The sequence below is a fragment of the Chionomys nivalis genome, chromosome 2 (assembly GCF_950005125.1).
Source record: "Chionomys nivalis chromosome 2, mChiNiv1.1, whole genome shotgun sequence".
NCBI classification, from domain to species: domain Eukaryota; kingdom Metazoa; phylum Chordata; class Mammalia; order Rodentia; family Cricetidae; genus Chionomys; species Chionomys nivalis.
This window is the reverse complement of record NC_080087.1, coordinates 104,107,212-104,128,206: the sequence shown is the minus strand read 5'-3', so window position 1 is coordinate 104,128,206 and position 20,995 is coordinate 104,107,212. Positions and strand designations below refer to the sequence as shown.

General features: G+C 40.2%; 1 protein-coding gene across 1 annotated transcript; it reads left to right on the top strand.

Annotated features, from left to right (window-relative positions):
* Positions 1–19,117: 19,117 nt before the first annotated feature.
* On the top strand, positions 19,118–20,110 carry LOC130869271 (olfactory receptor 12-like). The gene has a single exon (XM_057761274.1). The coding sequence runs from the start codon at positions 19,118–19,120 to the stop codon at positions 20,108–20,110; it is 993 nt and encodes a 330-aa protein (XP_057617257.1).
* Positions 20,111–20,995: the final 885 nt, after the last annotated feature.

The following is a 20,995-nucleotide window of genomic DNA, read 5'->3' as shown; positions in this document are numbered from 1 at the left end:
CACCATGGATTAAACTTAGAATTCAACAACAATGCTATCCCCAGAAAGCCTACAAACTCATGGAAACTGAACTGTCAACTACTGAACCACACCTGGATCAAGGAAGAAAGAAAGAAATTAAAGTCTTCCTTGAATTCAATGAAAATAAAGACACAACATATTCAAACCTATGGGACACTATGAAAGCAGTCCTGAGAGGAAAGTTCATAGCACTAAGTGCCCACTTAAAGAAAATGGAGAAAGCACACATTGGAGACTTAACAGCCCACCTGAAAGCTCTAGAAAAAAAAAGCAGACTCACCTAAGAGGAGCAGAAGACTGGAAATAATCAAACTGAGGGCTGAAATCAACAAAATAGAAACACAGAAAACAATTGAAAGAATCAATGAATCAAAAAGCTGGTTCTTGGAGAAAATCAACAAGATTGATAAACCCCTATCCAAACTAATCAAATGGCAGAGAGAGAATACGGAAATTAATAAGATCAGAAATGAAAAGGGGGACATAACCACAGACACAGAGGAAATTCAGAGAATCATTAGATCTTACTACAAAAGCCTGTATGCCACAAAATTGGAAAATGTAAAAGAAATGGACATTTTTTAAGAGAAGTACCATAAACCAAAGTTAAACCAGTACCAGGTGAACAATCTAAATAGACCTGTTAGTCGCGAAGAATTAGAAACTGTTATCAAATATCTCCCTACCAAAAAAAGCCCAGGATCAGATGGTTTCAATGCAGAATCCTACCAGAACTTCCAAGAAGAGCTAATACCTATACTCCTTAATGTATTTCACAATATAGAAACAGAAGAGTCATTGCCAAATTCCTTTTATGAAGCTGAAGTTACTCTGATACCAAAACCACACAAAGACACAACCAAGAAAGAGAACTACAGGCCAATCTCACTCATGAACATCGACGCAAAAATACTCAATAAAATACTGGCAAACCGAATCCAAGAACACATCAGAAAAATTATCCATTATGATCAAGTAGGCTTCATCCCAGAGATGCAGGGCTGGTTCAACATACGAAAATCTATCAATGTAATCCATCATATAAATAAACTGAAAGAAAAAAACCATATGATCATTTCATTAGATGCTGAAAAAGCATTTGACAAAATTCAACATCCCTTTATGATAAAGGTCTTAGAGAGATTAGGAATACAAGGGTCGTTCCTAACTATAATAAAAGCTATTTATAGCAAGCCGTCAGCTAACATCAAATTAAATGGAGAGAAACTCAAAGCTATTCCACTAAAATCAGGAACACGACAAGGTTGTCCACTCTCTCCATACCTCTTTAATATAGTGCTTGAAATTCTAGCAATAGCAATAAGACAACATAAGGGGATCAAAGGGATTCAAATCGGAAAGGAAGAAGTTAAACTTTCATTATTTGCAGACGATATGATAGTGTACATAAGCGACCCCAAAAACTCCAGCAAAGAACTCCTTCAGCTGATAAACACCTTTAGTAGCGTTGCAGGATACAAGATCAATTCCAAAAAATCAGTTGCCCTCCTATACACAAAGGATAAGGAAGCAGAGATGGAAATCAGAGAAGCATCACCCTTCACGATAGCCACAAATAGCATAAAATATCTTGGGGTAACCCTAACCAAGGAAGTAAAGGATCTATTTGACAAGAACTTTAAGTCAATGAAAAAAGAAATTGAGGAGGATACCAGAAAATGGAAGGATCTCCCTTGCTCTTGGATAGGGAGGATCAACATAGTAAAAATGGCAATTCTACCAAGGGCAATTTATAGATTCAATGCAATCCCCATTAAAATCCCATCAAAATTCTTCACAGATCTTGAGAGGACAATAATCAACTTTATATGGAGAAACAAAAAACCCAGGATAGCCAAAACAATCTTATATAATAAAGGATCGTCTGGAGGCATTACCATCCCTGACCTCAAACTCTATTACAGAGCCTCAGTATTGAAAACAGTTTGGTATTGGCATAAAAACAGAGAAGTCGACCAATGGAACCGAGTAGAAGACCCTGATTTTAACCCACAAACTTATGAACACCTAATTTTTGATAAAGGAGCTAAAAGTATTCAATGGAAAAAAGAGAGCATCTTCAACAAATGGTGCTGGCAGAACTGGTTGTCACGTGTAGAAGAATGAAAATAGATCCATATCTATCACCATGCACAAAACTCAAGTCCAAATGGATTAAAGACCTCAATATTAGTCTGAACACACTGAACCTGATAGAAGAAAAAGTTGGAAGTACTCTACAACATATGGGTACAGGAGATCACTTCCTACGTTTATCCCCAGCAGCACAGACATTAAGGGCAACATTGAATAAATGGGACCTCCTGAAACTGAGTAGCTTCTGTAAAGCAAAGGACACTGTCACTAAGACAAAAAGGCAACCCACTGACTGGGAGAAGATCTTCACCAACCCTGCAACAGACAAAGGTCTGATCATCAAAATATATAAAGAACTCAAGAAACTAAACTTTAAAATGCTAATGAACCCAATAAAAAAATGGGGCACTGATCTGAACAGAGAATTCTCAACAGAAGAAATTCAAATGGCCAAAAGACACCTAAGGTCATGCTCAACCTCCTTAGCGATAAGGGAAATGCAAATTAAAACAACTTTGAGATACCATCTTACACCTGTCAGAATGGCTAAAATCAAGAACACCAATGATAGCCTTTGCTGGAGAGGTTGTGGAGAAAGAGGCACACTCATTCATTGCTGGTGGGAATGCAAACTTGTGCAACCACTTTGGAAATCAGTGTGGCAATTTCTCAGGAAATTTGGGATCAACCTACCCCAAGATCCAGTAATACCACTATTGGGAATATACCCAAGAGATGCCACATCAAATGACAAAAGTATCTGTTCAACTATGTTCATAGCAGCATTGTTTGTAATAGCCAAAACCTGGAAACAACCTAGATGCCCTTCAATGGAGGAATGGATGAAGAAAGTGTGGAATATATACATATCAGAGTACTACTCAGCAGTAAAAAACAATGACTTCTCGAATTTTGCGTGCAAATGGATGGAAATAGAAAACACTATCCTGAGTGAGGTATCCCAGACTCAAAAAGAGGAACATGGGATGTACTCACTCATAATCGGTTTCTAGCCATAAAATAAAAGACATTAAGCATATAATGTGTGATCCTATAGAAGCTAAATAAGAAAGTGAACCCAAAGAAAATCATATAGTCATCCGCATGGAGAGGGGGAAGTAGACAAGATTCCAGGGCAAAAACTGGGAACTTGCGGGTGAGGTGGCATGGGGCAAAGGGGAAATGGGATGAGAAATATGAGAAGGGGAGGATGGGAGGAGCTCGGAGGATTGGGATGGTTGGGATATAGGAAGGATGGATACGGGAGCAGCGAAGTATATATCCTATCTAAGGGAGCCATCTTAGGGTTGGCAAGAGACTTGACTCTTGAGGGGTTCGCAGGTGTCCAGGAATATGTCCCCAGCTGGTACCTTGGGCAACTAAGGAGAGGGAACCTGAAATGACCCTATCCTATACTGATGAATATCTTGCATATCACCTTAGAACCTTCATCTGGCGATGGATCGAGGTAGAGACAGAGTCTCAATTTGGAGCAACGGTCTGAGCTCTTAAGGTCCAAATGAGGAGCAGAAGGAGGGAGAACATGAGCAAAAAATCAGGACCACGAGGGATGCACCCACCCACTGTGACAGTGGAACTGATTTATTGGGAGCCCACCAAGGCCAGCTGGTCTGGGACTGAATAAGCATGGGTTGATTCCGGACTCTCTGAGCATGGCGGTCAATGAAGACTGATGAGAAGCCAAGGACAATGGCACTAGGTTTCGATCCTAATACATGAACTGGCTTTGTGGGAGCTTAGCCTGTTTGGACGCTCACCTTTCTGGACGTAGATAGAAGGACCTTAGTCTTCCCGCAGGGCAGGGAATTTGGACTGCTCTTCAGTATCGAGAGGGAGGGGGAATGGAGTGGGGGGAGGAGAAGAGGAGTGGGGATAGGGGGAGGGAAGTGGGGGGAGGGCAATATTTGGGAGGAGGGGAGGGAAATGGGAAATGGGGAGCAGGTGGAAATTTTAATTAAAAAAGAATAAAAATAAATAAATAAGTAAAAAAAAACTGAAAGAAAAAAACCATATGATCTTTTCAATAGATGCTGAAAAAGCATTTGACAAAATTCAACACCCCTTTGTCATAAAGGTTTTGGAGAGGTTAGGGATACAAGGGTCATACCTAAATATAATCAAAGCTATTTACAGCAAGCCAACAGCTAACATCAAATTAAACAGAGAAAAACTCAAAGCCATCCCACTAAAATCAGAAACATGACAAGGCTGTCCACTCTCTCCATACCTCTTCAATATAGTGCTTGAAGTTCTAGCAATAGCAATAAGACAACATAAGGGGATCAAGGGGATTCGAATTGGAAAGGAAGAAGTCAAACTTTCTTTATTTGCAGATGATATGATAGTGTACATAAGCGACCCCAAAAACTCCACAAAAGAACTCCTACAGCTGATAAACACCTTTAGTAACGTGGCAGGATACAGGATCAACTCCAAAAAATCAGTTGCCCTCCTATATATACACAAAGGATAAGGAATCAGAGTGGGAAATCAGAGAAGCATCACCTTTCATGATAGCCACAAATAGCAAGAGGGGTAACTCTAACCAAGGAAGTGAAAGATCCTTTTGACAAGAACTTTAAGTCTTTGAAGAAAGAAATTGAAGAGGATACCAGAAAATGGAAGGATCCCCTTGCTCTTGGATTGGGAGGACCAACATAATAAAAATGGCAATTCTACCAAAGGCAATTTATAGATTCAATGCAATCCCCATCAAGGTCCCATCAAAATTCTTCACAGATCTCGAGAGGACAATAATCAACTTTATATGGAGAAACAAATAACCCAGGATAGCCAAAACAATCTTATACAATAAAGGAACTTCTGGAGGCATTACCATCCCTGACTTCAAACACTATTACAGAGCTACAATATTGAAAACAGCTTTGTACTGGCATAAAAACAGAGAAGTCGACCAATGGAATTGAATAGAAGACCCAGATTTGAACCCTCAATCCTATGAACACCTAATTTTTGATAAAGTAGCTAAAAGTATACAATGGAAGAAAGAAAGCATCTTAAACAAATGGTGCTGGCAGAACTGGATGTCAACCTGTAGAAGAATAAAAATAGATCCATATCTATCACCATGCACAAAACTCAAGTCCAAATGGTTCAAAGACCTCAATATCAATCTGAACACACTGAACCTGATAGAAGAGAGAGTGGGAAGTACTCTACAACATATGGGCACAGGAAATCACTTCCTATGTATAACCCCAGCAGCACAGACATTAAGGGCAACATTGAATAAATGGGACCTACTGAAACTGAGAAGCTTCTGTAAAGCAAAGGACACTGTCACTAAGACAAAAAGGCAACCTACTAACTGGGAGATCTTCACCAACCCCGCAACAGACAAAGGTCTGATTTCCAAAATATATAAAGAATTCAAGAAACTAGACTTTAAAATGCTAATTAACCCAATTAAAAAATGGGGTACTGAACTTAACAGAGTATTCTCAACAGAAGAAGTTCAAATGGCCAAAAGACATTTAAGGTCATGCTCAACCTCCTTAGCGATCAGGGAAATGCAAATCAAAACAACTTGAGATACCAACTTACACCTGTCAGAATGGCTAAAATCAAAACCACCAATGATAGCCTTTGCTGGAGAGGTTGTAGAGTAAGGGGTACACTCATCCATTGATGGTGGGAATGCAAACCTGTGCAACCACTTTGGAAATCAGTGTGGCGGTTTCTCAGCAAATTCAGGATCAACCTACCCCAGGACCTAACAATACCACTCTTGGGAATATACCCAAGAGATGCCCTATCATATTACAAAAGCATATGTTCAACTATGTTCATAGCAGCATTATTTGCAATAACCAGAACCTGGAAACAACCTAGGTGCCCTTCAATGGAAGAATGGATGAAGAAAGTGTGGAATGAATACATATTAGAGTACTACTCAGCGGAAAAAAAATGACATCTTAAATTTTGCATACAAATGGATGAAAATAGAAAACACTATCCTGAGTGAGGTAACCCAGACCCAAAAAGATGAACATGGGATATACTCACTCATAATGGATTTCTAGCCATAAATAAAGGACATCGAGCCTATAATTTGTGGTCCTAGAGAAGCTAAATAAGAAGGTGAACCCAAAGAAACACATATAGTTATCCTCCTGGATATTGGAAATAGACAAGATTCCCAGGCAAAAATTGGGAACTTGGGGGTGAGGTGGGATGGGGATAAGGGGAGATGGGGAGAGAAAAGTGAGAAGGGGAGCGTGAGGGGGGTACTTGGGGAATGGGATGGTTGGGATAAAGGAAGGGTGGATATGGAAGCAGGGAAGTATATATCTTAATTAAGGAAGCCATCTTAGGGTTGGCAAGAGACTTGACTCTAGAGGGGCTCCCAGGTATCTAGGGAGATGTCCCCAGTTAGTTCCTTGGGCAGCTGAGGAGAGGGAACCTAAAATGGCCCTATCCTATAGCCATACTGATGAATATCTTGCATATCACCATAGAACCTTCATCTGGCGATGGATGGAGATAGAGACAGAGGCCCACACTGGAGCACCGGACTGAGCTCCCAAGGTCCAAATGAGAAGCAGAAGGAGGGAGAACATGAGCAAGGAAGTCAGGACCTTGAGGGGTGCACCCACCCACTGAGACAGTGGGGCTGATCTAATGGGAGCTCACCAAGGCCAGTTGGACTGGGACTGATGGAGCATATGATCAAACCAGACTCTCTGAACATGGTGGACAATGAGGACTGATGAGAAGCCAAAGACAATGGCACTGGGTTTTGATCCTACTGCATGTACTGGCTTTGTGGGAGCCTAACCAGTTTGGATACTCACCTTCCTAGACCTGGATGGAGGGGGGAGGATCTTTGACTTCCCACAGGGCAGGGAACCCTGACTGCTCTTTGGACTGGTGAGGGAGGGGGAGGGGAGTGGGAAGAGGGGGAGAGGTGGGGGGAGGGGGAGGGAAATGGGGGAGGAGGCAGAAATTTTTTCAATAAAAAAGAAAGAAAATGGTTTGATAACAGAGCCAAAAATGAGGAACTTTTAGAAATGATTCAGTCTTTACAGACTAATAATGAACAGATAGGTGACAGTATTAATATCATTGAAAAGTAAAAGGTACCAGAAAAAAATCAATACTATTGAAAAGTATATACTATAAAAAGTAATACTATTAACATTAATTTGACAGGCAAAATTGAGTCCATGTCAAAGGATACTGAGAAATTAACTGAAAGAGTTCATACTGTTGAATTTGACCATCAAAATCTGTTAAAAGTTATAATATGTTACAAGATAGAGTATCTCTCCAGGAAGAAAATCTGCATGCTATCCAAATAACATCCAAGGATGGCATGTTATCTTTGAAGGAAAAACTTCAGACCTTGGAATCACATGTACAGAATGAGGACCAGAGGCTATATGCCTCAATAAAATCACTAGAAATACATACAGGACAGAAGATTCAGACTTGAAAAAAGACACTAGTAAAAATATTTGAAACGATTGAGGAAATTATTGGAGCTGATGATCTGGGAAAGAAGGTACAAGGACAAGATACAACATCACTAGCAGCTGTCAGAAATGACTTACCCAGGGGTTTAGTTTCCTGTCCTGTAATCTACTCTGACAAAGCACCAAGTTCTAAAGACACAAAAGTATCCAAAGAAGGTACATGAATATCTATAAAAAGGAATGAGCTAAAAAAAAAAATTAAGCAAGCTGTCATAACTTATGGATTACATTCTGCATTTGTTAGGGAGATGATAAAGACATAGGCTTCTAGCATTAAGGTGATGCCACATGACTGGCTTCAGTTTAGTTTTAGCAATCCTGGATTACAGGCCTCAACTGAGGTTTAAATGTTATTTCGGGGAAGAGGCTAAAATTTTAGAACAACAGGGAAAAGCAAAAGGACTTGAAACTTCCCAAGATAAAATTTTTGGTGAGGGCACTTATGCTGACTCACAGGCTCAAGCTCTTTACAGTGAACAGATCTTGTCCCTATGCCACAAATCACCTTTAAATTCTTGAGACAGGTTTCAAGAATTAGGAAAACTAATTAAATCATGTATCAGGATTAAACAGGGTCAGAGAGAACCCTTTAGTGACTTTTCACAAAGACTAACTAAGGCAGTACAAATAGGAATAACAGATCCAGATGCTAGACAAGTATTTATTGAATCTCTGGCTTTTGAAAATGCAAACTTAGAATGCAAAAAGATACTTGGGCCTTTAAAGGTTAGATCAGCACCAATGGATGAATGGATCCTGCATGCAATGAACATTGAGATATTTGACTATAATACTGAATCTTGAGTAGAGGAAGCAATTTTGAAAGGAATGAAAAGTCATCAAAATGCCAAATGTTTCAATTGTGGTAGAATAGTACATCTGAGAAGAGATTGTAGACAAGAAATTCCTAGAAATAATAACTCCTCTAGGAGTGGCAAGATCAGGAGGTGTGGAAAAGCCAGATATTGGACCTATGAATGCAGATCAAAAAAAGAGAGACAAAGCAACCTGATACCATAAGGAAACTCCTTGGGGGGACTCTTGCAGGCCCCCAAATCAAAAGCAGTCCAGTAATGCCTAGTTACTGTGGTAACATGTCTCACCAGGAAAAATTTAAAAATCTAGAGCCTTTGCAAAAAACTATATTATTCTATATGATGAAATAAACATGGAAGATAATAAAAAAAATCCATCAGGAAGTAGAAAACCTATATTCTGGCAGAATTCTATAAATGATCAAAGACCAAAACTAGGAGTATGTATAAATAGTATTGTAACTGTGGGTTTGATTGACACGGGTATTCATGAGTATCATTACTCTAGAATCTTGGCATCCAAATTGGCCTCTTCAGGAGGCAGATATTCAGTTATTAGAAATTGGATGCCTATCTCAAGTGAAATGAAACATGAGATTTATTGACTGCATAGGGCCAGATGGATAGAGAGGAAAGCTGAGGCCATATGTGGCTAATATTGCAGTAAATTTATGGGGTCATGAGCTGCTGCAGCAATGGAATACCTAGATTAACATTCCAGCAGTCCCAGAAACTCATAATTTAGGTAAGGATATTATAAGGTACTATACACAAAGGTCACCAACAATTCCGGATGTACCAGAACACAAAACAGCTATCATAACTTTAGAGGAACCAACAACTCTAACTTTAAATGGTTATCTAAGAAACCAATATGGGTTAAAGAGTGGACGTTAATAGCAGATAAACTGTAGGCTTTAAAACAGCTGTTACAGAAGCAACTAGAAGCTCACCATATTGAAGAATCAACCAGCCCTTGAAATTCTCCGGTATTTACTGTTTAAAAAAAATCAGAAAAATTAAAAATGGTTACAGATCTAAAAGCTGTCAATAAGATAATTCAAGCTATGGGCCCTTTACAATCTGGAATTCCTCTGTCTTCTCTATTACTAAATTTTTGGCCTCTTATAGTATTGATTTGAAAAATTGTTTCTTTACTATACCTTTACAAAAAAAGAACAGAGAAAAATTTGCCTTCACAGTGCCTACTTATAATAATTCTCAACCTACTAAGAAATACCAGTGGACCATCCTTCCACAGGATAGCCCCACCCTATTCCAATACTTTGTAAATCACCCATTGGAAATAACACATAAAAAAAATTCCTAAATTGTTGTGGGAGCTGCGGGCTGGCGTCCTGCCACCTGGCTCCCAGCTGCCTGGCTAGTTTATGCCCCAAAATAACGACACCCAAACTGTATTCATATAAACACTGCTCAGCCCATTTCTATTAATGTGTGTAGCACCATGAGGTGCGCTTATCAGGAAGATTCTAGCCTACGTCCATCCTGGGTCAGAGCTTCATCATGTCTGCCCTGGAGAGGAGAGGCATGGCGTCTGTCTGAGGCATCTTACCTCACTGCCTCTTCCTCCCAGCATTCTGTTCTGTTTACTCCACACACCTATGTTCTGACCTATCGGGCCAAGCAGTTTCTTTATTATTAACCAATGACCTTCCCACATCACTAAATCTATAACTTACCATTACATGGATGGTATTTTGCTATCTGATTCAAACATAGATACTTTAGAAAGAACATTTGAAGAAGTAAAGGAAGTGTTGCCAAAATAGGGATTACAATTGCTCCTGAAAAAATACAGGTGGAGATTTTGTCACTTACCCAGGTTATAAAATAGGTTTAAGAAAATTAGAACACAAAAGGTACAAATCATGAGAGACATATCGACAACTCTTAAAAGAACTACTTGAATTCGTCCCCACATGTATGGAACACACTACTACCTGGAGCCCTTCCATTCTATATTGATACAAAGAAATTAGGAAAGGCATGTTACAAATCAGAATAATTAAGTAAGGTAGGACAAAGGCCTTATAATTATGTCCAAAAGGCATAACTCTATGCTATTCTCATGGTGCAAAGGGATTTTAAAGGACCTCTCAAGATAGTTACTGATTCACAATATGCAGAAGAGTTGTTTTGCATATTGAAACTGCTGAATTTATATCAGATAATAGAGAATTGACTTCACTGCTCATACAGATTCAAGATATAATCAGGAATAGGCTTTGTACCATATACACAACACAACTCCAATCCCATACAGGTCTGCAAAGTCCTCTAGGACAAGGTAATATAGACATTGGTTGATTACTGGTTGAAAGTGTGTTGAAGGCCTCTGAATTCCATAAGAAACATCATTCCAATAGCTAAGGTTTAAAAAAAGTGTTTTCTATTACATGGCAACAAGCTGATGAGATTATAAAGAGATGTCCTACTTGACCTTTCTATGACTATATACTGATACCTGCAGGGACTAACGCAAAGAATTCTCAAAGGATTGAAAGCTGGAAGATGGATGTGGTCCACTTTACAGAATTTGGAAAATTAAAATATGTACACCACACCAATGACATTATTGAGATTTTCCATGTGCTACTGCTTTAAGCTCAGAAAAGCTTGATTCAGTAATCACACATTTATTAGGAGTTATGGCCATCATGGGAGTACCTGCACAAATAAAGACAGATAATGGTCTAGCATATGTTTCTAAAATAATGAGTTTTTTCTTATTATAATAGAACACATATTACAGGCATACCACACAATCCTACAAGTCAGGCTGTTGTAGAAAGATCAAATCAAACTATAAAGGATATATTAAACAAACAGAAAGGGAGATAAAATAACTCCAGAAAGAGATTATATAATGCTTTATTAACCTTGAATTTTCTCAGCACTAATGAGAAAGGGACAACTGCAGCAGAAAAACATTGGATAATAGAAAAGTCTTCTGAATTAAATCAGCTGGTGTATTTCAAGGATGTGTTGACCTCACAGTGGAAGCCAGGAGATGTGCTATGTTGGGCAAGAGATTTTGCTCTTGTTTCTACAGGAGAAGAAAAACTATGGAAACCATCAAAATTAATAAAGATTCACTTTGAAAAGGAGAAATCTCTTGAGTAAGAGAAAATACAGCTGATCCACAACAGTGACATTCATACAGGTGGTAAGGAAACCATATAGGCTTGGGGCAGGGTTCTGTTCTTGTCTTTACAGGAAAATACACATTTTCAACAATTCAAGAGACCCTGGATGTTTGTGTGCTGAAAGAAAAAAATAACTACTCAATAAGGATCATCAAGAAAAAGGAATATGACTTGTAAGGACAGGTGAAAACACATATACATTTAAATGTATATATTTGTGAATATATAGAACTGACTTTGGAGTTGGACAATAACTCTGTCATTCTCTAAATCCAAGCATGTTGCTAAAAGAGTTTTTGTCTCATATCAAGAGTTGTCCGGTATGGGATAGAAAGAAGAAAGAATTTAGAAAAAAAACTTACTTTTCTTCATACCTATTTTTGTTTCTATCATTTCTTTAATTGAATATATACTTCTGTATTTGTCTATAAAAATAATGTTTAAGTTTTCCACAATGAAGAATAAATTTTACTGCAATAACCTTTGAAGTTTCCAGAACAAAGAAGGGGTCCCATAATAACAACTCCACCCAGTTGATGTGATATCATGATGCTGATAACACAACTATAAGACCTGTTTTGGGTGCCAGATGCTCAAGATGGTTCCTACTTGGTTAGCTGAAATGGTGCAGTTTTTGACAATGTTCTGTAAAGAACTCCAAATAGTAACCTCAGAAAACCCTATCAAATACTCAGTGATTATTTGCAATTATACCAGACAGTAGTCTGGTGTGGGAGGTTCATCTGTCTATGTGTTGCTTTTATTGGTTAATGAATAAAGAAACTGTCTTGGCCTGTGATAGGCAAAAGAACACAGCTAGGTGAGTGAAACTAAGTGAATGCTGGGAGAAAAAAGGCAGGGTCAGAGAGATGCTATGTAGCTACCCCCAGAGTAAGACATGTCAAAACTTTGCCAGCAAGCCACTACCACATGATGATACACAGCTTAATAGAAATGGGTTAAATTAATATGTAAGAGTTAGCCAATAAGATGCTAGAGCTAATGGGCCAAGGTGTGTTTTAATTAATATAGTTTTTGTGTGATTATTTCAGGTATAAGCTAGATGGGCAGGATCCAACAAGCGGCCCCTCCTTCTACAGTAATCATGGAACTTAACTATCATTTTACTTTCACAGGATCCCATAGAAAGACATTGCCCCCATGACAGCTGGAAGTAATTCTAGAAGACAATGTATCCTCTCCCAGCAAGGTTTGTCCTCAGTGTTAGGGACATCACTTAAAGGTTGATTATAATTGATATAGTGTTGGGGGTTAGGAGGAAATTTATGTAGCACCAGGGATATCTTTGAAAAAAAGAGGAAAATGGATGGGATAATAGATTAGTCTGCACTCACTCACACTAATAATAATAGTGCATAATGGAGTGAATACTTTTGAGTTATTTTTTATAGGCAATTTACATTGGTATAGATTCTTGGATATTGATACAAATGTAAATTATATTGAATATGTTCCTGTTTTCATCTATAATATTTGTATATCTAGGCAAACTTAATTTGTTATATTGTATGCATGTATGCTACTACCTTTGCTTAAGAAATTTTGTATACTGACACAATTTTAGGGTTTATTTACCATATTGCAATATACATTTCTATCTTGATCAAGATACATATACACTGTTTACATTTTGAGATCGTTGTCCTCATTTGTTGAACAGGTGTTTAAAGATTGTTTAATAGTCTAATATGAAGTCTTAGTCTTTACGTTATATAGGTATTAAGATTCATAGGTCAATAGTCATCCATGTTTGTCATACTTATAGTTAAACTAATCAGGTTCTTTAGATACATAGAGATTGTATTCTGCATAGATAGGAAATCTTCAATCACTTCAAAGAGCTGTAGAATATGGCATTTAAATAACTTAGGGTTCTGTTGAAATGATACAAAATTACTCTGGCAGCGCTGATTTATTCCTGAAAGAATGATGAGCACCAAAAACACTCCACTTGGAGCTTGTTTCCTTCTTGGCAAAAGTGGCCTTTGGTCAAGTAACTGCCTAAATATCAACTACTTACAAAATGCATGATGTCTGGACAGGACAAGCAGGATACAAGAAAAAAAGACTGTCAAATCTTGCCAAGACAGGGTAAGACAGGTTTGAAAATTTTGCTGCCTCTAAAAATGGTCTGTCAATTACTCTAGGCCTTAGCCAAAGTTGGTTGCTCCAACATTGCAAATGATACTTTGAGTGATTGCTCAGGAAGCCAGTTATTTCTGTCATTTTTTGCACATTTTGGAAACTGCTTAATGGTACTTCTTGTTTACTCAAGTAATATTATTTTCCTTCCTGGGTCTTTGATGGGGTTGAAGACTAGATAGTTATACTTACTTTCCTCTCATGACTTGGCCAAGTTATTTATATACAAAATTTGAACTCATTAGGATGGGATAATTACTGAAACATTTATCATGTGTTTCTTGCTTGATAATGTTTATGGTGGTTGTAATTCTAATTCTTATACCTGATATTTGTTCTTAATGTATAACTTTGTATTAGGCTTGGAACTTCCTTATTTAAACAAAAGGAGGAGGTGCTGTAGGAATTCCTATTGCCAGTAGCCTTTAAGATACCCGCCCACTTGGATGTGGCTTCTTATACACTATATGCATATGCAAAGTGCACATCCTTTCTTTATTCCAGCTGTGTGATTCGGTTGCTGTTCCTAGTTCCAGCAGAGGACTGTGATCTGTGAGTCTACGCCTAAATATATAACCTTTTATTATATACAATTCTGAGCTAGTATGCGATTTTTTAAGCATCCTTCTCCACCCAAAAGATGCTCAATCACACTACAAAAGAATTTGTTCAACTATATTCAAAGCCAAATTATTTGTAAAAGGCAGAACCTGGAAACAACCTGCATGCCCCTCAAATGAAGAATGAATAAAGAAAATGTGGCAATTTACACATTAGAGTACTGTTCAGCAGTAAAAAGCAAAGACATCTTGAATTCTGCATGCAAATGGATGGAATTAGAAAGCACTATCCTGAGAGAGGTAACCTAGACCCAAAAAGATGAATATGGTATGTACTCACTCATAAGTGAATACTAGCTATAAACAAAGGACATTGAGACTATATTTCAAGAGCTTAGAGAAGCTAAATAATAAGGTGAACCCAAAGGAAAACATATATAGATACACCTGGAAAGTGGAAATAGACAATATAGCTTAACATAATTGGGAGCATGGGGGTAGGGAAAGAAGAGAGGGTGGAAAGGAAAGAAGAAAGGAGAAAGGGATGGTTGAGGAGAACTTGAGGGAATGGGAGAGTCAAGGTGAAAGAAGGTCAGAGTTGGGAGCAAGGAGAGAGATATCTTGATTGAGGAAGCCATTATAGGTTTAGCAGAAACCTGGATCTAGAGAAATTCCTAGGAATCCACAAGGATGACTCCAGATAAGACCCTAAGCAATATAGGAGATGGCACCCAAACTGGTCTTGCCCTGTAGTCAGATTGATGAATATCTAAAATATCACCATAGAACCTTCATCAAGAAACTGATGGAAACAGAGGCAGAGACCCACATTGGATCAGAGGACTGAGCTCCCAAAGTCCAATTGAAGAGTGGAAGGAATGAGAATATGAGCAAAGAGGTCAAGACCATGATGGGTTCACCCACTGAAACAGTTTACCTGAGCTAATAGGAGCTCAACAATTTCAGATGGACTGTGAAGGAACAAGCACAGAACCAAACTAGTCTCTGAATGTGGTTGACAGTTTCATGACTGTCCAGACTTAGGTGTCACTGGCTGGCATCGGGATTTAAACCTACTGCACGTACTGGCTTTTGAGATCCTATTGTCTTTGAATGTATACCTTGTTCAGCCTAGATGCAGTAGGGAGGGCCTTAGACCTTCCACAAATCAATGTAACTGAGCTTTCAGAGGATTGGATGGGAGTAGTGTGGGAGGGTGTATTGAAGGAATGAGAGGAAATGAGGGAGTGGGAACTTGGATTTTAAAAATTCTAATAAATTAAAAAAAAACCTAAAAATTAAAAAAAGAAAGGAGACAGATGGCTGCACAGGAACTTGTCTGGAGAATTCATTAAACATCACTTTGTAGAAATCTGGGCACGTCAGAGAGTGGAGACAAAAGGAGTGACTAAGGTGTCACCAGGAGCTTTCTGGATTTGAGGTTGTTTCCATAAAGATTCCCAAATAACTGCCAAAAAGTTAAATAATAGCAAAAATCCTTCAGAAGGGATCACGCAGGTACTAAAACTATTAAGAGCATAAAACCCAGAAGATGGGGAGGAGCTGTGAAATGTCTGTTGGAACTGACATGGCTGCTGTAGTCATGAACTAATAAAAGTGTGACTACCTGCCAAGGTGTGGTTCAATCAACATTGTACATTGATGGGGAGGACCTTATGAGACCCCATCCCTTCCATAGAAGCAATGGACTATTAATACTGCTGAGAAAAGGAATTCATATTAATCAGTCTCAGCCATGGGTAATTGTCCTTCATCAATTAAATAACCAAACCCCACATGTGCATGTGCAAGCAAGCCTAACAAAAGTCCTTGGAACACATACACACACACACACACACCCTCCAAGAAGACACACACCCATACACAATCACACATACATGGAAATGAAGGGGGAGGAGGAATTGTTTGTAGAAAAGAAACAAGCAAGTAGCAGGGAGTGGTAAGTTAAGATAATGGAGGAACTCAGTGGAGGCATCAAACCCAGGCACTAACCAAGTTGTCGCCCACAATGAGCTTGTCAAGGACATTATCAGTGCAGAAGGAGAGAGTGTTGTGAGCCATCCTCACAAAGACAGCAGATGGAGAATGCAGAGTGAAGGAATGGGTGGGAGTCAGACCTCACCACCCAGAGAAGAAAGGGTCACCCACTAAAGAGGAGCTATTCCTTTGTTGTGATTATTACATACTGGCTAGAATTTTTAATCCTTTAAGTAGGATTTGTGTTAAATTAAAATAACCACAAAGGTGCAGAAAGAGAACTGAGTTCATCTACCCAGGCTCCTGATGGGACTGAAAGGTCAATGGACTGAAAAGGTTGACTCTTGGTTGTGGGAGGAGGACACTCAACAGCCCTATACAGGACTCCCTACCTCCTTTCCTCATATCAGTATAGCCAGGGTGTTGGAAGAGGAAGTGTCCAGGATGCCTTGATGGCCCACACAGATAATGGCTTTAATGATGGGTCCCTCTGAGTCATTTACCATACCCTGACAGAAGCTCCTTGGATTTCTGAGGTCTCCAGGCTTCCTTCCAACTCACCAGGAGAGAGTGGTTATGAGAAAGAAATTGTCCAGTGTCTCTGGTATACCTCTGGAGGCCATTCAGTTTGAGTGCCAGATACCACAGAGGATCATGCCTCCTTAATTGGCCACTGGAGACTGCAATTCCCAGCTCTACCATGCAGAGCATCCTCCCTAGCAGAGTGAACCCAAATATAGACACCCACACACTACCCTGATAACAGATATGGAAGAGGAAGAAAGGCAAGCAAACCCAGACCTCACACTTCACAAGACACAGAACTTGCTGGAGCCAAGAATTGCACACACAGACTCTCAGTCCAGGTCTACACCTCTGCCTATACCCACCTCATTCTACTGTCCAGAAAGCCATAGCTGATGTCAGGAAGGAAAAGGAACCCACGGTGTCCATATTCAGCACAGACCAGCCTCAATAGCATGGGGACCTGAGGAGCGTGGATGGTGGTATCTGACTTTGTGTGGGTCCTGATTCTCACCTAGATAAGGTAAGGTCAGCATGTTATCTGTCAAGGATGCTAACAGTAGAAGACGCCATACATGGCAGACATCAGGGTGGGACTCAGGAATAATTGTGGACTAACTCTGTAGACAATGGCGTCCTATGGTGATCAAGCCTACCATTAGTCCAGGTCACAGTTAGCAGTTCTGCATCATCCCACACAGGGTGACCATCTTGAACACCAGCTCCAATTCTGCAGTCATGTGGGATGAAGCTCTGCATCCATCATGGAACACAGGGATACTGCTGGCTTAGGAGGGGTGAGGCTAAGAGGAGCACAGGCTGTGTCTTTATTGTCACTGGAACACTGTTCTCCCACAGCAGACCTTCCATGGCTACCTTCTCCTTCCACATATGTCTCTGGATGTATTTGATCCTTGGAAAGCTTGAGGAATTGTGCTTCTCCTTGCCCCTACAAGAAATATAGGACCAACTGTGGCATAGAAATATCAATACATATCACACTGATCACAAGGAAAACCTATGTGGTAAGGTTTTATGTCCCTGTCACGTGTGTCAAGTGTGAGCACAATTCTTCATGCATACCTTTGAGCTTTCAGTGGAAAAGTCAGCTCTGTAGTATATGGTGGGCTCACATAGATCCCTTCCTATTCCATGACATCACTGTATGCAGTGTATGGTAGACAGTGCAACAGCTGGATCCATACACCTGTGGGAAGTCCTTGAGCTTTGAGCATGCTGTAGAACAGACATTCCTTCCTCCCTAGCCAGGTTCCTAACTCTGGCAACCTCCCTGATTTCTCATGGGAAAAACAGTAGCAATCATAGCTAGCTCGACAGGACATTTGTATTCATTCTAGAGTAGAAATAATTCGAATAAATGTGAATATGAATTGCCCAAAGACACTGGGTAGATATCAGCCTCATATGGTTTTAAATGGCAAAGTGAAAGGCCCTTGAAACCCAAAGCTGAGGATGGAGCAGGGAGCAGAGTTGTCAATGAGGCAGATTAGAGGCCAATCTTTGTCCCATATACGTGTGTTCCCAAGTCCTCGATTTTTCAGGATGTGGTGCTGCCCCCTCACTATAATCTCCAACATCTAGACATTGGCAGGAACCAGTCACATCAATAAGCAGAGTCTGCATATTGATTGTCACTGTGTGCCAGCATTTGAGCCACAACTGCTAAGGTGAGATCAGAGTCCTGTCAGGGGCACAATACAGTCTGATTCTGGGAAGGGCATTTTATTATTCTGATACCAATCTATAAAGGAAGGAATCACCGAACCCAATTTTTTGGAGGACAAATGGTCATTGGAAACATTTTCAAATCAGTAAAGTGAATAACTGTGGAATATTTAATGGGACTCAGGAGACAGCTGCTTCAATGGCACTGCTAAAGGTGTCCCTTGGTAGTGTCACCAGAGGAACCAGAAGCGGGCATAGGGGTACTGAGAGGCTGTCTGTACTCTGGGAGTCACTAAGTCTGGAAGCCTCCTTTTATCCTCAACGTACAAACTCAGACTTCCACACAGGGGGGCTCAGCACAACTTCATGAATTAAATAAATCTGAGGAAATTATTTTTCAGATCAAATCAGCTCATCTGGAAAGATATCAGAGCAGCTACTGAAGTTTTACACAAGGGACAGCAGGTCACCAATAAGTTCCTGCAGCCTGTGGAATATCCGGCTGTACCAGTGGGATCTGCTCCCTCTCTCTGCCTCCTCCACTCACTCTTCAGCTGTCCCCACTCATGGCCAAACCAGTCCACAGAAATGGGAGTCTCTCGGCAGTGTCCTTGCAGGGGTTCGTGCTGGTGGGATTTGGGGGAGGCGCAGAGACCCAGGCCCTGCTCTTTGCTGTCTTCCTGCCTCTGTACGTGCTGACTGTCCTGGGCAACCTCACCATGATCGTGGTCATCACCCTGGATGCCAGCCTTCACTCCCCCATGTACTTCTTCCTCAAGAACCTGTCCTTTGTCGACCTCTGCCTCTCTTCTGTTATTGTGCCCAATGCTCTGGCCAACATTTTTTCCTCTTCCAAGGTCATCAGCTTTGAGGGATGTGCCACTCAGCTCTTCCTTTTCTCCTTGTTGGGTGCCATTGAAGCTTTCCTCTTAGCTGTGATGGCCTATGATCGTTTCATGGCCATCTGCAGTCCTTTAAGATACTCTGTGAACATGAACCCTGCAACCTGTGCCTGTCTGGTTCTGGGTACCTTCTGTGTTGGCTGCCTGAACGCCATTGTCCAGACAAGCCTCACATTCCAGCTGCCCTTCTGCAGCTCCAACCACATCGACTCCTTCTTCTGTGATATACCCCCACTGATCAAGCTTGCATGTGCAGATACAACTCTCAATGAACTTATCATCCTTGGTATCTCTGGATTCATCATTCTGTGTACTGTTCTTGTGATCATCATCTCTTATGGCTACATCACAGTGACCATCATCAGGATGCAGTCAGGGTCAGGGCGGCACAAGGTCTTCTCTACCTGTGGCTCCCACATGACAGCTGTATCCTTGTTTTATGGAACTGGTTTTGCAATATATGGACAGCCAGGAGGTATGGAATCCATGGAGCAGGGCAAGTTGGTCTCCATCATCTACACCCTGGTGATCCCCATGTTCAACCCCCTCATCTACAGTCTGCGCAACAAGGATGTAAAGGACGCCCTGAGGAGGCTGGGACAGAGACACAGTCTGAGGAAGAAGAGTGGCTGGTGTCACCATCAGGGACTATGCTAGGATCGTAGAAGAAAAGGATCCTTGGGAGACAGACTATCTTATGGTATTTATATCTACTTGTTCTGTTTTCTTTGTCCTCTTGTTTTTTACTTCTTTTTATTGATGTATTCATCCACAAATATATTCACCAACACACACATCTCTTTCCAATCTAACTTCTCTTTCTTTAATGTGTATTATTAGGCAGACATTTATAGAATAAGGCACATTCTTTGCCACCAAATGGTCCATAGTTAGAAGAACACCAAATCCCTTTAATTTGACATAGGGCAGAGCACTATGGCGAGAACGTGGTTTGGGAACCATTGTCAACATCTCCCAGTGAAGCTACATAATTGCATATTTCTCTATGACTCTTTCCTTTTGTTTCATCTCTGAATTTAATGAGACCTTCCCTCTGTGCATGTAAGAATGTGACTTTTAGAAGCTGTGTGTTGACCCATCCTCATATTGATCTAGTGTGTGGATGGGCTAAAAGAAAATCTCTGTAGACTTCCTCCTCTGTTTTACAATAGCCTCTACCTTCCTCCGCTCATGATGCTGCCCTCCTCATGAGGTATCATAGTGTGCTGCTAGAATCCTGAGGAACCTAAATGCAAATGACCCCTTGCATATCCCTCCAACCTTCAACCAGGGTTATAGATGAAGCTGTGGGTAGATTCACTGTTCAGTGACTCATTAAAACCTGTTCCAGAAGCTTGTGACAATATCAAGGTGTTAATTTATTCTCTGAGTAAGACTGAAGCCTTAGCCAACTCCACATTACAATAGCCCTCTACAAATGTGGCTTGCCTGTGAACCTCCCTTCCCTGTGTGTCTGATATCATGCTGTTCTTACCCTGGAGACCTAAGCAGGCTTGCTCTTCCTCCCAGTTTCAGTTTCTG

Bases quoted from the DNA above. Each gene is read 5' to 3' on its own strand.
- LOC130869271 (XM_057761274.1), top strand. From the start codon at position 19,118: ATGGCCAAACCAGTCCACAGAAATGGGAGTCTCTCGGCAGTGTCCTTG.